Source organism: Barbus barbus, assembly GCF_936440315.1.
Source record: "Barbus barbus genome assembly, chromosome: 22".
In the NCBI taxonomy this organism is placed as follows: Eukaryota; Metazoa; Chordata; class Actinopteri; order Cypriniformes; family Cyprinidae; genus Barbus; species Barbus barbus.
In genome coordinates this window covers 15,719,044-15,741,606 of record NC_136750.1, presented here as the reverse complement: position 1 = coordinate 15,741,606, position 22,563 = coordinate 15,719,044, and the positions used below count along the sequence as shown (strand labels likewise).

Below are 22,563 nucleotides of genomic sequence, written 5' to 3'. Positions count from 1 at the left end.
CTCTATTCCCTTAGTAATCCATGGTTTGTCCTCATTTTTTTGCTTCATTACAGTCTTCTTAAACAAACAATGTTTTTCGTATTTTTCGATTAATATGGACAAAAAAGCATCATAAGCACTATTAGGATCTTTACTTGCATAAACCTCGCTCCAATTTTGATTCTTTAAGTCCTCATTGAGAGCAGCAATGATATCTGGTGTTCTATATCGAATTAATTTAAATCTATTTATCCTACTACCTTTTGTTTTATCAAATAATCTTTGAAATATTGCAAAAACTGGAAAATGATCAGTCATATCATTTATGAATAATACTCCTACTAATTTTCCTTCAATTTCGTTTGTATATATATTATCTATTAATGTAGCAGTATTTTTAGTTATTCTACTAGGTTTTGTAATCACAGGAAATAGACCTTTACTATATAGTGAGTCAGTAAAATCTGTTATTCTCTTATTTCCATTTGGATTCAACAAGTCAATATTGAAATCTCCACATATAATTTGTACTTTGTTCTCATACCATTTATCGAGCATACCAAATAATTAACTCATAAAGGTATCCACAAATTCCTGGTGATCTATACACACAACTGATAATTATATTTTTAGATCTTTCAATATCGATTTCTATAGTTACACATTCCAAAAGATTTTCCATAGTCACTGACATACTTTTAATCAAATTAGATCTTAACGCTGTCAACATACAAAGCAATTCCTCCTTTATTATTAACTCTGTTTACTGTAAACTGTAAATTATGCAACAGTTCAATAAACAAGAAGTTAATATTAAGGGACTATGGCGTGGTCGACCTGTGACTTCAATCGAGAGTGACCAATAGAAAAAGTCCTTTCATCCTGGTGGGTAGAGACCGCCCACTGAGACACAGCTTCACTCGCAAGCAAAACTTTTCAACTTGCAAACAAAACTTTTAGACCGGCAGAAAAGAGAGCAACATCTGTGGATTCGTGATGAAAAGTGTTTGAAGTGCACAAAGAAAAACATGATTTTTCAAAGATTTACACGCACTGCAAATTATTTTTTCAATTTCTTTATTTTTTTATTTTTTTGCAAACTTTTATTTTTTAATTACAAAATAATTAGTTTTGCTCTCAAACACAGTATGTTTGATTGAATAAAAAAGACAGAATAAACTCCATAGGTTTCCTGACGTTGCTGATTGGCTGAGATGGTCCTCACTGCAGGACACAAGATCCAGGGGTTGTGGTTGGATCTAGATCCAACTCCTCCCACCTTACATATAACTAAACCTACCTGTCTCCACCCCCTGATCCCTAAACCCACCCATCTCCACCCCCTATATGTGGATCCAACCCCGCCCCCTGGATCTTTGTTCTGCAGTGAGGGGCTACTGGATTGGCTGACAGTTCAGTGGTCATTTGTAGTGAAGTCTTGGGCGTTGGCTGACGAAATGGTTTCAGAGTCAGTTGCTAGTTGAGCTGGACTTTGCAGCAAACTTAACTTTTGAACACGAATCTCAACGGAAAGAAAAGAAACTAAAGTAAAAGAATACAATGAGGTAACGAGACTAGGTGGTTTTTCTTCTCATCAGTGTTAAGTAGCAGCTGTCATGTAGGCCAGAGCATGCTCAAAGAGCGCTAGAAAGCAGTGTCAGAAAAAGCAAACAGAGAAGATGAGATTTGATGGTGTCCTGAGTTTTTAAACTCGGCTTTTGGACCCCTCCCAACTGGTGTGTTGACCAATTAGACCTTATCTTAGCTCGGGGTGTTGCTCTGTTTCTCCCAATACATAAATCATGTATCAGTCACATGGTTTGAATTTTACACGCTCTTGCAAAGTATACTTTTGGATGTGATTTCTATAACTAGAATATGATACATTTGACAGAATTAATTGAAAGAAAAGTTTTAAGCAAGAAGATTCAAACACACACATACTAAACATGAATATGAACTCTTAGGCCATTCAATTAAAAAGACATACATATGTGATTAAAACATGATAGTCTAATGCGTGGGGAACATTGTCATTGTTCAGGTATGTCCAGAACACTGCATAAGTAACAAATTATCTTTTTGTACCAGTCGTCTCGTATTCGTAGGCCTACTTGTCTGAGTTTGGCAAGCAGACACCAAACAGGATGGAGGACCATGCTCCCATAGAAAGCATACCTTTTGTGTAATTTTGGTCTTTGTGGTGATTTTTTGTTTTTTACAGACTACATCTGGTGTGTTTAAGATGTACTGTTCTGCATGGCAAGTTAATTTTCTGTTACATACCAAATATAGCATATTTGTGAAATGTGCCAGTATCGTCACCTAATGGTTCATTAAACCACTTTTTTTATGTTCTGCATATTTCACAGGAAGAAGGTGACACTGGCATAAAAGCGCTCACGTAGCACATATATTGCTTTTCTGAAAAGTTATTTGTTTTGCAGCATTGCAACAGCTATTTACCTTTTTTTGTTTTCTATTTTTTATAAAAACAGTACCAGTCATCATGATGTTATGTTATGTTCTGTAATTGCATTGGCAAGCAGTGGCAAGTGAAACGTTTAGCTTTCCAAGACAAATCTCATATTATGCAGCACAACAACACATAAATTTATGAGTACATCTTTAATACATTTTGCTCTCTTTTTTCCCCCTGCCCATTCTGTCATTGTGCCATATTTTATGAGGTACAGTGGTAGGCCTACTGTAACAATGTATTGCTCATTATTGTTATTAATGCGTTAAAAATACTTATGGAATCTTATTGTAAAATGTTTAGCTGTACAGCGCAAATATCTTATCTAATATGCTGCTCACAGCTTCACAAAGAGCCACAAGCACTCTTTTACTACCAAAACTCTGTATATGATAACCACCAGATTCATCACAGCCTACTAAACTAAATATAGGCTATTAGTGATTTATAGCCACATTGCATTCTATAACAATTTATAATATCCATATTATGTGCACATTTCAAATATCTCATAACAGCCTAAAACGCCTATAAAGTACATAGCTACATTTACTATATAATGTCTATGAGCCAGAGTGTAGGAGAATTTCAATTCTCAAATATAATGTAAGTCCACTAGCCAAAGGGAATTGGGGTGGAAACTGGAGGAGCTGAACAGTGGGGTTTTTATGGGGTATAAATGTTCAAAGATATAGGAAATGTTTCTGATCCAAGCTACCTGATGATGGCAGTAATGCACTGTTAAGTGCGGTTGCCAATAAAAGAAAAAGAAGGAGGAAGAAGAAGTAGTCCACTAGTTGTTTCTTCATATAAATGATCCGAGAGCGCGTGCGCGTGCATGTAAATTAGCGGCTTTTTCCACTTGGTGACCGACGTTTGTGTTTTCTATCAAGAAAAATCACACTATACATATTGCAAGCATAAACAGGTAATTTATTTAATTCTAGAAGTCGCAAAAGATATTTGGTGACGGTCATATCGCTTCATTGTCAATTGTTTGTTAACGTTGGATGTAAAATACAGCCAGCTAGCATGCTATCGTTAGCGGCTCCGCTAGCGTTTAATAACATTATATATAGTCTAACGTGAGCTGTAAATCTTAATACTGCATTAAAGTTGCACGACCTGAGTAGTTTATAGACTTTGGTGTGCGTTCATAATTAGATTACGAATAATTTAGAGAATTGACATAGATGTGAAGTTAGCCTGGGAGGCTTTATCCACTTGGCTATCATCGTTACTTTTTCTTTCTTAATTTTGTTACTGAGTAAGTTAGTTAAATGTGTTATTATGCACTTACAATGTAAAGGTCACGCGTTTCAACCATTATTATACAGTTTTGATGTTATTAATGTTGTAAACGCAATCCTTTTGTAACGTTACTCAGAAGTTGACCGTGTCAAACTTATTAAATTAAGGTTAGTTAATCTATAACCTATAAACCTTTCCTGTAAATGTTTGGAGTTTACTGTAAGACTTGGTGTTCAGTAAAGACAGTTAACTAGCTTCGTTAACAAATGACAGTTGTATTGTAGTGCCATATTTTTAATGTATAATTACTGCAGTTTATTACGTGCAGTTGGGAAATATATACAGTATGATTACCATAATGTATTTGGCGTGTGTTTTCCCATGGTGAAATGTACTTTTCTGTAAGTGTAAAGATGAATTCATATTCAGAATGGCACTATATGTGGCAGTTAGTTGGGTAGGTTGGTTGATTTGTACCCTCTGTGTCCCATAGCAGCAGCCCTGCCCCGACGCGCCCCAACCCTAAGCGGAGCCATCATGTGGCAGGAGGCCCGCAAACATGAGCGCAAACTGCGTGGGATGATGGTGGACTACAAGCGGCGTGGGGAGAGACGCAGAGAGTACTATGAGAAAATCGTAAGTTGACAAACGAAGGTCTGTGACCTTGACTGCACTTTCATTCTTTGTTTCATTCATTCTTTTGAGCCCAGCTCAATCTTGGTCCTGGACAGAAGTTTTAAATGAACAATCACACTTCTCTCATTCCGTGTAGAAAAAGGATCCAGCCCAGTTCCTGCAGGTTCATGGCCGGGCATACAAAATCCACCTGGATTCAGCTGTAGCCCTGGCGGCTGAGAGTCCCCTCAACATGTATGTAACTAGAATATGGATCAGTGATTTGGGAAGAAATCTAATTGTGAAAAAAGGTTTACTGTGCACAATGTATTATAAATCAATATGGTTTTATAATAATTATTATTGCTACTAAATAAAACTATAAAAATTAGTAAATAAATCAAAAAGAAATGTCACTTGAAATATTTCACTGTAAAAATAAAAAAATGAAGTGTTTAGGAAAAGTAACATAACCTAAAAAAATTACAGCACTGATACTTTTGGCAATGTTAATTTCTTCATTTTCAAATGTTTCGTCATCAAATGTATATTTTTGGATGGAAAGTAAAAGCTTCACCCTGAAACATACAGCACGCATAATTATTTAATAAAATCACAGCCTTTGCATTCTGAGAAACGTACTAAGCCATTATCACGCTTTTGATTTTATTTCAGTTAATCGTGCTGACTTAGTTCTCACATCAACATAGCAGCCCATATAAAGGCTTTTATATGGAAAGCTGTCACAACTTTATCCTTTGTCCTCACAGGATGCCTTGGCAAGGAGATACCAGCAACATGATTGATAGGTTTGATGTCAGGGCACACCTGGACTACATCCCAACCTATACACCACCTCTCGTCAACACTACGTGAGTAGTCTGATCTTAATGCGTCTGTCATGTAGCAAAATATAAAATATATTACCATGAATATGCAAAGAAACAGGTAGTAGGGTGCTGACTTTGAAAAATGTTGGCATAGTGTGGTTTAAGCAAAACGTTGGCATAGTTGGCATACTGCTCCGGGTGTGTGTTCACTGCTGTGTGTGTGCACTTTGGATGGGTTAATTGCAGAGCACAAATTCCGAGTATGGGTCACCATACTTGGCCACATGTCATTTCACTTCACTTTAATTTCCTGTCTGGTTTTCAATTTAACCCTCTGGTATTCCTCACTTAGGTGACAAACTTTATATGTATTTGTATGTATATATGTGTGTGTGTATATATATATATATATATATATATATATATATATATATATATATATATATATATATATATATATATATATATATATATATATATATATATATATATATATACACACACACACATATATACATACATACATACATATATATATATATATATATATATATATATATATATATATATATATATATATATATATATATATATATATATTATAACTAAATGTACTATATTTTGTCTCTAATATTTTATGTTTTTAGGGGACTTCATGCTAGACAATTATTTATTTCTATAATAAGCACTATTTATTTCTATATAAAAATACAAATATAAAAAAAAATCATATTATAAACATAAATAAAAATTCACATTTTCAATTAATACATTGTTAAAGTTAAAAATGGAGCAAATGCATGTAAAGTCCAATGCATGGAAGAGAGATTGGTGCCATTTGGTAGGAGAAATAGAGAAACTCATATTTGATGGCATAGATATAGGGATGTATGTTCTCTTAATGCTTATAAGAATATATGTAGACATACTTTTAGTAGGTTTAGAATTTGAATATATACTTAGACATGATCACGCCCTTGAGAAAATTTGCTCTGTACCGTTACATCCCTACTCTGTATTTGTTTTTTTGGGGATATCCCATTCATATACTATGGTGGTGGTTATTTGTGAGAAATTATTATTATTTTGTGCAAGTGCCACTGAAGTCACCAACTTTTGTGCCATTCTGATGAAATAAAAATGCAATTCAAAACAAAAAATGTGCAGTTCAAAATGACTGAAGACCCACCAGGGGTTGAAGACGTTTTGATAAAATTATGGTGAAATGGTTTCTGCTTTGTGTTGTTATTATTGATTAAGTTCATTGTTTCTGTCACAGCACCCCAGAGCAAGAATCAGAAGAGAGGAAGTGCAATTATGAGCGCTATAGAGGTCTGGTGCAGAATGACTTTGCGAGCAGTGAGTTTCTTTTGATTTCAATCTGCTTTTTTTTTTTTTTTTTTACATTTCAATCGTGTCCCTTATAATGTTGATGAATTTGGAGGAATCCACAAAAAAAGAAAACGTTTTTTTTTTTTTCACGTAGTCTCTGAAGAGCAGTGTTTGTACCAGATTTATGTGGATGAACTCTACGGTGGCCTACAGAAACCAAATGAGGATGAAAAGAAAAAGTATGAACTTGTGCATCAGTTCTTAAAACATATGTGGCTAAAAGTACATTCTGTTAAAAGGAGCACATCATCATTTTTATTTTTACCGTTAGACTCACTGAGAAGAAAGCTCAGATTGGTTATACATATGAAGATAGCACAGTGACCGAACCAGATGAACAGATGGAGAAAGGAAATGAGGATGACTCCGAAAACAGCGAGTCTGAGGAAGACGAAGTCATCCCTGACATCGGTGCGTTTCTTCAATCTTGCTGTTTGGATAACTCATTTTTATAATGTAAAAACACTTTAGAAATGTGATTTACTTGAATATAGAAGAGAACCCAATGTGTGTGTGAATGCTTTCCCAATTTGTAGATGTTGAGGTGGATGTAGATGAACTGAATCCAGAGCAGGTGATGGAGATTAACAAGATGGCCACCACTTACGGCATGGCAGAAGGGGACTTTGTGTGGTTCGTTCACTTATTCTTTAACTAAAATTCACCGCTTGAGTGTTTTTAAACAAGATCTAAATGAATGCACTGTAATGATCTTGTACTTTTTCTACAAACGTGATATTTAAAAATCCAGTCTGTCTTTGTGGCAGGATGTTGAGGAAGGACAAGGAGGAAGTGGAGGCCATTAAACATGCAAAAGCACTGGAGGCAGAGAAGGCCATGTACTCTGTATGGGCAGAATCTTATTAAGTTCCCCCCCTCCCATTTAAGATATTTGCGCTTTATTATTTGTAATAATAATGTTGTTCTGTTTCCATCAGGGCCGGCGGTCTCGCAGACAGCGAAGAGAGTTTAGAGAGAAGTATATGAAAGGCAGGCAGATCAGCCCACCCAGGTAACAGCCCATACAAAATCAGCGACGAATTTTTTTGTGCACCAGTTAGACATGTTGCTGATTATTTTGATTGAAAATTGATTAACTGAAATTTGAATTTAATGTGTACATTTCAAAAACAGTTATGCCAGAAGAGACAGTCCTACATACGACCCCTACAAACGGTAAGTGTTCATGGATTGATACTTTGGACATTCATTTCGAATAATGTATAAATTATGTAGCACCAAATTAAGCACCAAAATTCAGGTTGCCCCAATATTGAAATTCTGACCAATACCTTTAAAGTGATTTTCATATTGGCGATAACCTATAAATGGCAAATATTGAAAAGTCAACATTATTTTGTCTAAATAAATAAAAAATCTAAAGATCCAAAGGATATATGCAACTATGTCATTAGTCTTTTTAATGATAAATTTTGAGTGTAACAGAGTTAATCAAATTGTCAAAATTATGACCAAAAATTATACAATTTCAAAAAAAACTATTTTCAACAATATCGATCATCAGTAAGGGACAGATAACATATATTGTTTATTACTGATCGCAGTTACACTACCTTTCAAAGGTTTGGGATCAATATTTTATTTTTTTATTCATAAATTGATCGAAAGTGACAATAGATGACATTTATAATGTTGCTAAAGATTTTTATTTAAACTAAATGCAGTTTTTTCTATTCATCCTAAAAATGGTTTCCATGACAATATTAATCATCAACTGTTTTCAATATTGATATTAAGAAATGTTTGTGGAGCACCAAATCAGCATATTAGAATGATTTCTTAATGGTTATGTGACACTGAAGGTTGGAGTTTTTGAACAGTAGTGTACATCATGTATTAATAATAATGTTTCTTGCTACTGTTTTCTCTCTCTTATTTGTCCCAGGCCAGAGTCAGACTCGAGTTCAGATTCACGCTCTCGTTCTCGAACCCCAGGCAATGATAAGATCACTTTCATCACCAGCTTCGGGGGCAGTGATGATGAGGGTGCGTCAGCTGCACAAGCCCCACCTGCAGCGGCGTCAAGCCACACCTCCTCCAACACTGCAGGTCATAGCAGGGGCTCCCGGTCGGTAACTTCCCCTTTCTAATTTATGGCTCCTTAGTGGCTTTTTTCTTCATTTATTCATAAGCGTGTTCAGCAGTTATAGCATGTAGCCAGAGTGCTAAGAGAACTGCCACAGGTTGAGCTTAAATGATCGTTGATATTTTGAAATAGTTGAGAGACCAACCAAACCATTGTCTGAGTTGCCTATTTAGCCTGTTGATTATTTTTTTTGTGGCATATTCAGGGTTTAAAACAGTATGGGATAATTAACTGGAAGCTTTTTGTTTTGTGATTTTGATTATTTTTTATTTTTTTTTAAGTTGTTAGTAATAACATAGCAAATTGTGTATTTCTTTTAGCCGAAGACGGTCTTCCTCCAGCCACTCATCCTTTTCCTCCCGCTCCTCTTCGCATCGGTCCTCACGCTCATCCTCACGTTCCCGTCGGAGTCGTCGTTCCCGTGGGGGCAGGGACCGGGACAGCCGTTACTCCAGGTCTCGCTCTCGCCGGCGGTCTGACTCCCGTTCACGACAACGCAGTGGAGGAGTTGGTTCGAGGAGACGATACGACAGGACTAGGTCTCGTTCCACAGATCGGGGTAGAGACAGAAACCGTGAAAGAGACCGAGACCGGGACAGGGGGAGACGGTTCACAGGCCGCAGACGAACTAGGCAAGAGATCTTGCTAAAGATACTCAATCCCTTGTAGATGCTTTGATTTTAAAAAGAAAAATAAGGGTTTCTTTTGTGCAAATGATCGAAAGAATCACTCTCTCCCTCAGGTCTCGTTCGCGTTCTCATTCGGGTGATCTTTACCGCCGTCGGAGTCGCAGCTCCGTATACAGGAGGGGCGGGAGTGTCAGTCAAAGCCCCTCCCACTCACCTGCTGCGAGCTGCAGCCTTTCCCCCTCTTCCCATTCTGCTGCATCTGCATCTGCTTCTGCAGACAAACTGAGAAAGTAAGTTGCAACAAACCTGTAAGCGCTAAAGATACACTTTACCACCTTGATATCAAAGTCAAAGATGCGATTTTCCATCCTGAGAAATGTGACCCATGTAAATTCCATGAATTTGAGAAAAAGAAATTTATGCTTTTTCAAATACATTTTATTTTTTTAAAATGTATTTGAAATTCAAATTTTTTATTTTATAAAATGTGAGTAAAACTGGCATTGGCGGCAGGTTATGTAACGTAACTCGCCATTTGACAGTTTTTGCATTGGTTTTGAGAATGGGATATGGCCTAGTGCCATTACAATTTGCAAAGACTACAATTTAGTTGTATATATTTATTTACTTCATAAAACTGAGAAAAAAGTTTAACTACTCTCCTTTGGATCACGAGTCCAACTCTCTAACCATTAGGCCACGACTAAGATGCTGACATGGCATTAAATAAAAATATACTACTACTATTGAGAAAAAAAGTTCACAAAAGCATGGTTTCACGCAAAACCACAACCTGAAGGGAGATGATTATAGAATTATGTTAAAAGGCCTTTTACTTGCTAAAAAAGTATAAACTTATTATGCTGATAATTTAGACTACCTTTTCACATTGTGAGCCTGAAGGTCATTGCACACCGAGTCTGAAATTTTCACATGCGTTTTTCAGTTTTTTTTGTATTCCCCATCCTTTCCTATCAAAATGCATTTTACAGATGCGAAAACGCAGAAAATCGAACCTGATCCGAATTGTTTTTGACGGACGAATGTTTCGGAGGCAGTGTGCAAACGTGATTGACACATGAGGTCGTATTTATTTTTTAACGGATGAAAATTTCGGACTTGGTGTGCAATGACCTTTAGTGCTCAATTCCTAATTGCTCAGATCTGATGTGCAGATCAGATTGATGTGGCCAATATCAGATTTCCAGTGGGAACCAATCATGGTTCTGAACTGAATACGCATGCGCAAATTAACAATACAATTGTTACAATAGGGTTGCCAGGTTTTCATAACAAAATCCACCCAATTGCTTCTCAAAACTAGTTCAATTGCGTTCTAGGGAGTAAATAACGCTTTTGTGGGCTCGCTTCAACCCACGGACTTAAAAACAATCCACAGCAACAGTGAAAAGTAGCCCAATTCCATGGGAAAACTGTGTACTTGGCAACTTTTGCACAGCGTGCTGTCATGTCAAAGTAAACACGAAGTACATTAAGTAAGCGATTATCCATTTATTTATCATGTGATCTGTGGCAGAAGCCAGTGAAATTATGGACAGGCAATATGAAAAATAAAGACAAGGATAAAGACCAAGAAGAGCAGAGTTTTGAAACTTATGATACAAGCCTTCATGTTTTGCTTTTATATAGGGATGTGCGCTACGACTAATTTGACTGCCGTTTAAACGGAAGTGTTGTGTCTGACTAGTCTAAAAGCTAGAAACCCCCCAAAAAATGGGAAAAGAAGAAAACTGTGTAGGGGTCGACCGATTATCGGCCTGGCCGATTATTGGCACCGATATTAAGCATTTTTACGATAATCGGTATCGGTCATCAAAACCGATGTGCCGATAAAATTATTTAATTTTGAAACGCGCTATTTGGCTCTGATGCAGCCTGTCGGAACTCACCACTCTGTGGCCTAGAGCAGTCTCCGCCCACCGCGCATCTGATTTGTTGAAAGTCAGGAGTCCGACCAATCAACGTGGAAGACTAAAGGCACTCTCACACCGAAAGCGTTTGCTAACTGGTGCTGCTTCATCACGCATCAGTTCTCTCTCAAAGGCAGCAGCAGACGTTGCTCAAGTTGCAATAAATTACAATCCACTACACTGAAGTTGTAAAAGCCTCAGTATTATCTATTTATGGTTTCCGAGATGGGGGAAACGCAGGGGGAATCGCGGAATCCAGTCATATAAATAGCATTTACTGTATAACTCGGAGTCACGGAATTAGTCAAAGTTTGGATGAATTAATCAAAAGTAGGTCAGTACACTTAAATCGACTCATGATATGGACTATCTGTAAACATTAAGCTGCAAAAAGACTATTTAAATATGAATTCTGCATGTTCGGCGTGCCTCTGTATATGTGAATGGCACAGACGCGCGGTTTTGACACACACACACACACACACACACACACACTGAAGTGCGCGACGCTCGCGGTGTTTTCCGCATCTGCCATGTCAGTAAATGAGGACATAAATACATGAACATCATCCCCAGAACTGCTCTGAGAGTTACTTCATGAGCATTTGACTGTTTCGTTTGAGTAAAACGATCGTCATATCATAAATAGGCTACAGAAACTTAAGAGGTCCTCATGGCAACCCGTCAAAATAAAAGTTCGGTTTATTTACTAATACTACTACAATTATTACAACTTTTGTTTAAAAGAACAATCACACAATACGCTATTTCTTCCATGTTTTAATTTTAATACTAAACCCATTTGTTTGCCACATTTGAGTTTAACTCTCATTTGATTAAAAGATAAATTAAATTAATGTTTTATGCCTTCATTTGCACTGCACTGTAAATGAAAACTAATGGAAATTACTGTCACATAGGCCAAGATTAAGATACTGTCACATAGGCCAAGATTATGATGACGGAAATTGGGACATTTCAATAGGCTATTGAGCCAAGTGAGCCTATAACAGGCTATTAGTGTTATAGTTTCATTAAAATAGTTGCGGTCTTCTTTGCAACTTCTACAATGGAGCTATGAAGACAATTAAATTATTTACACTTATTATATACATTGCGCTTTTTAAATTAATCAATTGATGTGCATTAGATGATGAATTGAATTGTAGGTTATGATTTAGTCAACCGAAAATAATTAATGAAGAATTATGAGAGGTTATGCTATTACACATACATTTCTAACATGTAAATTATTGAAGCCAAATACTTACATTTCCCCAAGCTGTTTAGCTGTAGTATTTAGTATTCATAGGCTTAATCATGAAGCATACAGTGGCCCCACTTTTAACTCTCTCTTTATATATTACCCTTATTGTAGATGGATGCATGGGGGAAGACAAGAGTAAGAAGTGCAACCAACACTAGGGAAGGCCATTTTTGTCAGAGCCCTTGTTATTCTTAATTTTGACATTCATTTTCATTTTTAGACCAGACATATATATCGGTTCAATATATTGGTTATCGGTCTACTTGGTCTGTAATAATTGGTATAGGCCCTGAAAAACACATATCGGTCGACCCCTAAAACTGTGCGTGTGTCTATATAACAGCCTACGCTTTAAATACTTCATCTTTGAATCACTGTCAAATCCCTCAATGAATTCTGCTAAAAATGGGTCATGGTTATGCCATGCTTGCCTCGCGTTATCATTTAATTTTAGGCGGTCGTTAAACAGAAAAAAGGAAAAGCACACACTCAACATAAACCAGTGCATATCTTATTTATTCAGATCGGCTGGAGCCGTGCAGAAATGGAAAATCAATCAATAGACTGACAGAATTCTTCATTTTCATATAACGTTAGCCAACATATTAAAACGTCATAAACAAAATAGTCAAAAACAATAGGAAAGTTTATCAAGGAATAGCATTAAAACGGCTTTTAATAATGTACTTCATGTTGGCTATATTGTCTAAAAACAAACCTATACTTATTTCACTTACTCAGACCAGATTTGTTCATTGAATTTAACGTTAATGTGGTCTGGCGAAAGACTGGACTAGAGGCGATTCTGCACTGGAAAAAAAAAACGTCCTCGAACTGAAGTCACAGGCATGCAGAGAGCTAACTACAAGCAAGCAGGCAGTTTCGAAAAGAGCCTGGAGTATGGAAGCAGAATAATAACAATAGTTTTTTAAACACAAAGCATGCTGAATTCCACAAATCGAAAAAAAGATGCATTGCAATTAACAGTGCTTGCATTTTAATGCCTTGTATTTCCGGGGCTTGCATTTTTAAGTCCTGAAATTTAAGTTGTTTATTTAAGCTGTGAATATTTCAATTCTAAATATTTCAAACACATTTTCATAATTAAAAATTAAATTCATATTCACCTTACAGAATTCACTTCCAGAATATTTAATTAGATTAGATTAGATTAGATTCAACTTTGTCATTGCACATGTAAGGTACAAGGCAACGAAATGCAGTTAGCATCTAACCAGAAGTGCAATAAGCAGAGGTACAGGATATACAGTGCCTACAATATGTTACATATGTACAGAAATATACAGATAAGGCAGTAGTACTATGGACATAATTTACAAGTTTTTAAATACTATCAGTATGATATACAGATGGGTGATATGCACATACTATACAGATGGGTTGTGCAGTAAATGTATGTACAGTAGTACTATGGACATAATTTACAAGTTTTTAAATACTATCAGTATGATATACAGATGGGTGATATGAACATACTATACAGATGGTATGTATGTTCCATCTGTATAGTATTATACATCTTATTTTTAATCTGTTTAAAAATAAGATGTATAATATTCGACAGGCAAATTTCTGTCATTTTTATTTCACTTTCCGAATTCGCTGCCACAAATTCAGTGGTGAAAATTCGGGGTTGCACATCCGGGACCCGCAGGAATAGCAGTAGAGCACCGATGCATGATCTCCAGCTGATGTCAGCCGCTCACCAGCGCAAGTGGTTGTTGATGAAGGTCATTCATTCACAAAAACTGATTTGCAGAAATGGAGCAAGCTCTAAGTAGAAGTTTTGATTATTTTTTATTCTTTATTTCGGTTGCTTAGTTTCTGTAACTTTGTATCATGGCTTGTGTGACTGTGCTGTAATACTGGGGTTCCCCGTCACACTCCAGGATTCCCCGATGATGCGTAACGCTCCTCAGTGATAAAACCTCAGATCTCAGAACACTTTACTGATGTTTATGCCAACTATATCCACAGTGAAGCAGATGTGGAATATGAACTAACGCGCAAGGTTTCACGCTGTTTCCCTCAGAAATCAATGACAGCTATTATTAGGCTTGTTTGAGATCAAAGGCGGATATCGCGTTATTCTCACTCATGTGCTGTGCTGCTGATGAACGTGATATAATTTCAGTTCAGTTGTTTTTTATGTATATAGATATGATGAACAAGACACTCAAAGTGCTTGCTATTTAATCCCATATGAAAGAAAGGCGTATTTATCATCCATTTCTACTTTAATACAAATTTTTATAGAAATATGACAACAATAACATCTCACACAGAGATCGCACTGTCATAGTGTTTGGGAATATTCAAGAATAATTTAAAATACACAATCACATGAAATCAGATAAAAAAAATTAAGTAAATAAAACATTTTAGCAGAGAACGCAGCATCACAGTTGTGTGAACAAATGAGCTGTGTCTGTCAGTCGTTTCCCATCATGCTTTTGAGCACAGTCGCTGGAGAGCAATCCGACAGCCGCCTCGTCGTCCCGAGAGTTTTTTGGCACACTTCAGCATGACATCAGAACAAGGCAGAGTAACTCGGACACGTTTTATTTATTTTAAAATGTGTTTATGGTAACTATTATTTATTTGTTTTTCTCTTTATATTTCTTTTTTGTTATTACTATTTAGGTATTTACTGTTTTGTATTCTGGCTGTGTATGTATTTTATTTCTTTGACTATTTCCCCTGTGAATGTTATACGTTTAATAATAAAAAATAAAAGTAAAAAAAAAAACACTGACACTTTTCTAACTGGCATGCATCTCGCGGTGATCAATGGTGATGCAGATTTTGCTCATCTCAAACAAGCCTATTAAAAGACCAAACTCAGATCTTACTGATCATGCAAACAGATGAGGATATGAACGCAAGCTACTGAACGCGCAAAACCGCGGGTTAATATCCCATAAAGAAAACACGTAATGTGGTTTGTTTCCTCAGTGATGATTAAATTCAGCATATAATTAATCAAATTTGTTACTGTATATTATGTACATTTAAGCAGATGAGCCTAGAATATAAGCCCCACAACCAACAAGTTTCACCAAACTTTTTTTCTCCCACAGAAAACCAAGTGCGGTAGTTTTAGGTTTGATTTTCGCGTAGGCTGCTTTAGGGACCGTCTGCACATTTATCTCACAGTACAAAACGAAGTAAATGTAATTTATTAAATTTCAATAATTTATTCAAACATTTTTACAGTAAATGAATAATTTACTCAAACTGACTAAATAAATATTGCAAGTATCTCACCTTAGACAATACTTTCCCTAAGTATGTACACTACACAAATATTTAAGAAAAAATTACAGTAATTCACCAAAATGTAATTTTCCTGCTCCAAATGTTGTATGTTACTAGTGACCAGACTGACTTACTACAGTTGAAATTTTGCCAACATCTTCCTCACTGTACATGCAGTATATAATTCTTAAGAAATTACTGTAATTTTTTTTTCTCTCCAAAGTTTGTGGTACATTCCTAGTGACTAGACTGACTTACTATAGGTGAAATTTTGCTAATACCTCCCTTAATGTACATAAAGTCGATATTTTATACTACAACCTTTGGAACATGAACAATTCCTTTTTTGGGTTCTTACTGATTTTTTTTCGTTTTAAATAATTGTAAATTGTACATACAGTAAGGGAGATATTGACAAAATGTCAACGTACTACAACCTGTGGAACATGAAAAACCCTTATGTAGTTTTTTCAAAAAATATATTTGTGTACTGTTCATACCATAAGGGAGATATTGGCTAAATCTAACCTGTAGTAAGTCAGTTTTGTACCTAGCAACGTACTACTGTTGGAACATGAGAAATAAAAAAATAAAAAAATGTATGTAAATAATTGTGTACTGTACATATATAAAAAGGGCGGTATTGGCACAGTCTCATCTGTAGTAAATCACTATGAGCAATACAAGCTTTACAGTTTGAAAGCGTGTTATTTTAAATGCTAAGTCATAGCATTTAACCCAGTCGGTGGAATTGTCAGACGGCCCCTTACGTGCGAAAACGCGTCAATGCTTTCTCTGGTTTACATTTGCAGCAACAATACACCTAGGCCGTTTTGAACTCCTTTTTTATGTCGATATAACGTGTTTGCTTACTGTTAAAACTAATCGTGGTATTGATATATTTGTAGGACTGTCGACTCTATAGATCAGTGGTAAGGGAAAGCAACGAAAATGCAGCGCGTTGCGTTCTTCTGACCTCATTTGCTTGTCTGTATATAGTTGGCATAATCATCAGTAAAGTGTTCTGAGATCTGAGGTTTTATCACTGAGGAGCGTTACGCATCATCGGGGAATCCTGGAGTGTGACGGGGAACCCCAGTATTACAGCACAGTCACACAAGCCATGATACAAAGTTACAGAAACTAAGCAACCGAAATAAAGAATTTAAAAAATCATCAAAACTTCTACTTAGCACTTGCTCCATTTCTGCAAATCAGTTTTTGTGAATGAATGGCCTTCATCAACAGCCGATTGCGCCACCTGCTGGTGAGTGGCTGACATCAGCTGGAGATCATGCATCGGTGCTCTACTGCTATTCCTGCGGGTCCCGGATGCCTGTCGAATATTATACATCGCATTTTTAAACAGACTGAATATTTTGGAAGTGAATTCTGTAAGGTGAATGTGAATTAATGAATTTTTAATTATGAAAATGTGTGTGAAATATTTAGAATTGAAATATTCACAGTTTAAATAAACAACTATGTTCAATTTCAGGACCTAAAAATGCAACCCCCGGAAATACAAGGCATTAAAATGCAAGCACTGTTAATTGCAATGCATCTTTTTTTTTTTTTTCGATTTGTGGAATTCAGCATGCTTTGTTTCAAAAACTATTGTTATTATTCTGCTTCCATACTGGAAATCCCGCACCACCACAGAAGTGGCTAATAGACGGCGCGGATGAGATCACGGACCGCATCGGCGGGTTGTAGTGTATGACATGATTGACATTTGCTGGCTTTGACTAGCCTCCAAGCTAACGCATACGTGCCTGTATTGAATATGATTACGCATCGCTCCAGTAGAGTTATTGTGAGCCAATTTGACATTACACAGTTTACACACACCTTTTCCGTTTCTTTAAATAATCCCACACCTTGCTGGTCTTTTGCGTGGTAATTTTGAGCTCACCACAACTGACATGAAGATAACGCATGCGAGGTCTGAGGTAAAAATGTAGTTTCCGCCCAGATACGCTTTTAAAAATTATTTATATATTTAAATGTTTTTATGTATTCTTTCAAAAATTTTATTTTAACTTGTCATTTAAAATGTTTTAAATGTACTGTTAAAATGGTAATTTGAATGATAAAATCATCATGTTTTTTCCCCCTCTCGTGTAATTCAAGAGTTTTATTTGTCACATACACAATTATACAGAGTATAACCAGCAGTGAAATGTAGGTGGTTATAATTGACTATTGATCAACTAGTCGACTAGACCTGCACATCCCTCACTGTAATACTTGAGTCTGATACATCACTGACCAAAATGCTCGCGTCTCTTGCAGCATCTCATGCATGAAACGGCATTCTAAAAGCAAAAAGTTTAACTCCCATATTCTTGCATTTTATCCTGGTCCACAGCCCACGTCCCATCTTTGTCAACACAAAAGCGCATTCTGTATGAATGGCACCTAGCGATATATTCTACTTGCGGTCCTTCACAGAGCGCGTCAAACGTGAGCGGTTAATCACGTGCGCCGACACACGGATCATTATTTTCTCTTTACGGTTATCATTGGCATATTGGCAGTGTCTAATTCTAACGTTTGGTAATATTTCTATTCAAACTCGAAATTCTTTGAATAAAATTCGGAATACGAATTCCGATATGATTGTTCAGTCTGTGGTTGCATTGCATAACACAAAACAATTTGGGCCACATTTGTCAGCAGTTGTGAACGTGGCCTTAGAAATTTGTGGATCAAATATGATACAGTAGATTTTATAGGGTTAAGAAGTAGTATTGCAATTTTACTCCAGTACAATAAAATTAGTAGTAGTAGTAGTGACTTTATTATTATTATTATTATTATTATTATTATTATTATCATTAATATTACTGTCCTATGCCTCCAAAAGTGACGAACTGACCAAAAATTCTGTATTGTTTTTTTTTTTCTCCCCAGGCCTGAAACTCCGGGTGGTAAAGAGACTGGAGCTGCCAAAGTCAGTAAGAATTTGAGATATCTCGAATTTGTTGCTAAAGACTCCGCCTCCCTCACCCCTGACAGGCTGATGCAGTTAACAATCAGGCTGGGGCTCCTGCCCATCTCTTGGCTCTTCAAAGAGCCCTTGTTCTCATTTGAAATGTGTTTTTGATTGGCTGTCCACTTGGTGATCAGCTGCCCTTTATTTGCAGAATGCAGTGGTCTTTTGAAGAGCAGCCATATCTGAGCTTACCCAACTCACCTGTTTTTTTTTTTTTTTTTTTGTAAGAAATAGACAGGAAGTGACCAACTCTATCTCTAAAGGACCCAGATATTTCTGTGTGCTCTTTGGAAGCGCTATAGATTTGTCTTCTATTTAGGGAAAAGATACATGTACTTCTCATTTATCTTACTAAGTATTATCTGAATGAGGGGTTGTTGAGAGACACCTGTGAATGAACGTGAGCTGATGAAAGGAAAACTACAAAGGAATAAAGGTTCTTAGCAGGTTTGCTCAGCAGTTAAACAGCTCAGGTGTTGCTTCTGCTCTGGGCTTGTCAAGACAGGCAGAGCAACTTCACTCACTCGCACACACAAACACACCTGCATAAGTCAATACAAATTGTCCTTGTGTGTAAAGGTTGAACAGCTTCAAGGCAGCACCTTCTGAAATGGCTACAGTAGCTGCCATTTTGCAACTGTTCCATCGAGTTAACGTACCTGACCTGGTGAGAAGAAGAGTCGACATAGCGCAGGCTGCATCCATTTGTCTGTTCACACTTTGCACTTTGCCATATCCCTACAAATGCATCTATAACAAACATCACAGGCATTTCTTTGAAACAGGACTGCCTGCTGCTGTTCAACATGCAGCATATAAATGATTAAAACACTCCAGTCCTTCTACATGACATGACACAAGTTTAAGTTTGTAAAATAGATTCCTTGTTGTCAGCCGCTGTTCTTTGCATAAACTTTTCCATCGTACTACTTCTAAAGTCATTGTGTCCATTGCAGCATAAGATGACACCACAAGAGAAGCTCAAACTCCGTATGCAGAAGGCTCTAAACAAGCAATGTGAGTTGCTATCTCAGGCTTCCATCTTATTCCTTATTTATGCTGGGCATGCACAGTATATTTGTACCATATCAGTTAGCATTATTTTTATATTTATACTTATTGTGCATTCTCATTTCAAGTAACGCTCAATCTTTAATAAAACAAATTGTTTTATAACACTGGTGAATGTAATCTTTAGCAACTCTCAAAATGTAAATAATACATCTTTAATACATTGCTAATCAAAAGTTTGGGGTCAATAAGTTTTTTTTTTTTTTTTTTTGGAAAGAAATTTAAATACAAAAACATTAAGCAGCACTGCAGTTTTCAACAATGCTAATAATAAATGTTTTTTAAACACCAAATCAGCATAGTTTTTAAAGCATCTGATGACATTGAAGACTTCAAAAGATCTCTTTTAAGGGAAGTCGTGGCCTAATGGTTAGAGAGGTGGGGGGAGTGAATGTCCAGCGCTCTCTCCACCCTCAATACCACGACTTGGGTGCCCTTGAGCAAGGCACCGAACCCCCAACTGCTCCCCGGGTGCCGCAGCATAAATGGCTGCCCACTGCTCTGGGTGTGTGTTTACTGCTGTGTTTGTGTGTTCACTGCTGTGTGTGCACGTTGGATGGGTTAAATGCAGAGCACGAATTCCGAGTATGGGTCACCGTACTTGGCCGTATGTCACTTCACTTTAAATGATTTATGGCTGCTCAGCTTTGCCATCACAGGAATAAATTACAATTTAAAATGCACAATAGAAAACTGTTATTTTAAATAATTAATTTGACTAGTTCTGGAATATGCGAGCCCAGTACAAGCAACTTTTTAAAAAATAAATTTGTTCACCAATACAGTAATTCAGACAGTAATAATAATAACTAATTAAAACAGTAATATTGTGAAATATTATTGAATTTCAAACTATTATTTTCTATTATAAAAAATATTTGTTAAAATATAATTTATTCCTGTGATTGCAAAGCTTAATTTTCAGCAGCCTAGAGTTAACAGCTTTAGTAAATGGTCTTGAGTGTTACTTAATTTTTCAGAAATCATTTTAATGTTTCTGTTCATCTTAATATTTTTGTGGTAACCGATACGTTTTTCACGATTCTTTGATGAATAGAAAGTTCAAAAGAGCAGCTTTGTAATGGAAATCTTTTGTAGTATTATAAAAGTCTTTAATTTCACTTTTGGTCATAAATTTTAAATTTGGTCAAAGTATAAATTTTTTTTACTGACCCCAAAATTTTGAACAGTAGTGTATAATACCACTTTCCAAAGGAGCATATGTTATGTAAAATAAAAGCCTGTTGACCCTGCCTCACCTTCTGCTTTTACCTTCAGCCAAGGCGGATAAGAAGGCAGCACAAGCTAAGATCCAGCAACAAGAGCACAAGCGACAGGTAAAAGCGTGGGTGTACAGTTGGTATGTGGGTTGGAGGAGTGATTCCAGGTAGTTCTTTACTTTAACGCTCGTGTATTTTCTCCCTCCCATTGCAGGAACGAGAAGGAGTTCTTCGCTCAATGGCACGGAAAATACGCATGAAGTGAGTCCGAGCATGTATATACATGTGCAGCATGTTCATGTTGTGGGAACTGTCCTCTCAGTTTGTAAAGAGGAGGACACTGTTTGGTCTTGTAGGGAGCGAGAACGGCGGGAAAAAGAGAGAGATGAATGGGAGAGACAGTATGGGCGTCAGAGTCACTCGCCCTCCCCCAATGACAAATACAGTGAGTTTATTTGTGCTATAAGAGCCTCCCACCAAAGAATCCCCTCTTCGTATAGAGATACTGTCGTATTGTTATCCACATTATGAAAGAACTGAATCAAGACTTTTTCTGTGGATTGAGTTTTTTGGTAGTTAAGGTTTCTATAGATGTACAGTGTAACATCTAACAATTAAGACGCATGCAAAAACTTACTCTTGAAGAAGATTCTAATCATAAATCTTGAACCCCACAGGTCGCGACTACAGCTCATCCAGAAGGTATGCTGAAACCAGTCTGGACCTGCCATGCTTGTCCATTTCATCTAAACGTACTGTTGTTCTGGCTCATTTCAAACCTTTCTACTGTCTTCCTCAATAGGAGATCACGCTCAAGATCACGATCACGGAGTCCTCATTACCGGTACTGAAGAATCGGCTGAAAACAGCTGAATCAAGCCAAAAGACATCAAACAGATGTTTTAGGAGAGAATAGAGACTATGATGGCAAGAGTTTACACACAAGTTTGGGGAAAAAATATAAATAAAATGAATTTCACTCACTTCAGCTTCTTTTACATCTTCTAAAAGGATACAATGGAAACAAATCGTTTCTAAAATGTGAAAATTAACACCATCATGCTCTGAAAACACATTTTGCCTCCCATTCTTGATATTACACAGCAGGGTTGCCAGGAATGCTTTGAGCTGCTAGGATTCTAATAAGCTTTGCAGATTATTTGGAGTCGATCTGTGTTGAATTTTGTGAAATAAGATTGAGATGAACCTTATGTTCTTCCTTGCGACTCTTTAAGCGGTGAATCTACCCATTTTACCTCATAATTGTATATAGTCCCTTCATGTAAAGAGTGATGACATTTCTTTCACAGAAAATGCTTATTTTAAATGCCATGACCTTTTTCACTCGACAATGTCTGGTGGTTCTTTTTGTATTAGGATCACAGATTTTGACATTGAAATAAAAAGCTAATAATCATGAATGGAAAAACAACGTCTCTTGTGTTTTACTCTTTCTCCTGTGTAACAACCGTTACCTATTGTTGCCGCCAGATGGCGCGCTTCACTATTAGAAAT

General features: G+C 36.6%; 1 protein-coding gene across 3 annotated transcripts; it reads left to right on the top strand.

The window, feature by feature from the left end:
- The first annotated feature begins 3,071 nt into the window (after nt 1-3,071).
- On the top strand, nt 3,072-22,472 carry LOC306888505 (CLK4-associating serine/arginine rich protein-like). 3 transcript variants are annotated; one of them, XM_079446854.1, is made up of 21 exons: nt 3,072-3,386; nt 4,203-4,345; nt 4,482-4,579; nt 5,095-5,196; nt 6,434-6,513; nt 6,641-6,725; nt 6,818-6,957; nt 7,083-7,179; nt 7,314-7,392; nt 7,485-7,558; nt 7,681-7,722; nt 8,453-8,635; nt 8,974-9,285; nt 9,396-9,572; nt 18,676-18,715; nt 19,714-19,774; nt 21,107-21,165; nt 21,263-21,309; nt 21,405-21,493; nt 21,726-21,750; nt 21,851-22,472. In XM_079446854.1, exons 2-21 carry the CDS (start codon nt 4,247-4,249, stop codon nt 21,897-21,899), a joined length of 1,938 nt encoding a protein of 645 aa, XP_079302980.1. In that variant the 5' UTR covers nt 3,072-3,386; nt 4,203-4,246; the 3' UTR covers nt 21,900-22,472. The 3 variants fall into 3 exon arrangements, 2 of the variants coding, with proteins under 2 accessions (XP_079302980.1, XP_079302981.1); XM_079446855.1 differs by having other exon boundaries at nt 3,258-3,386; nt 4,206-4,345; XR_013785755.1 differs by having other exon boundaries at nt 3,270-3,386; nt 18,676-18,719.
- Nucleotides 22,473-22,563: the final 91 nt, after the last annotated feature.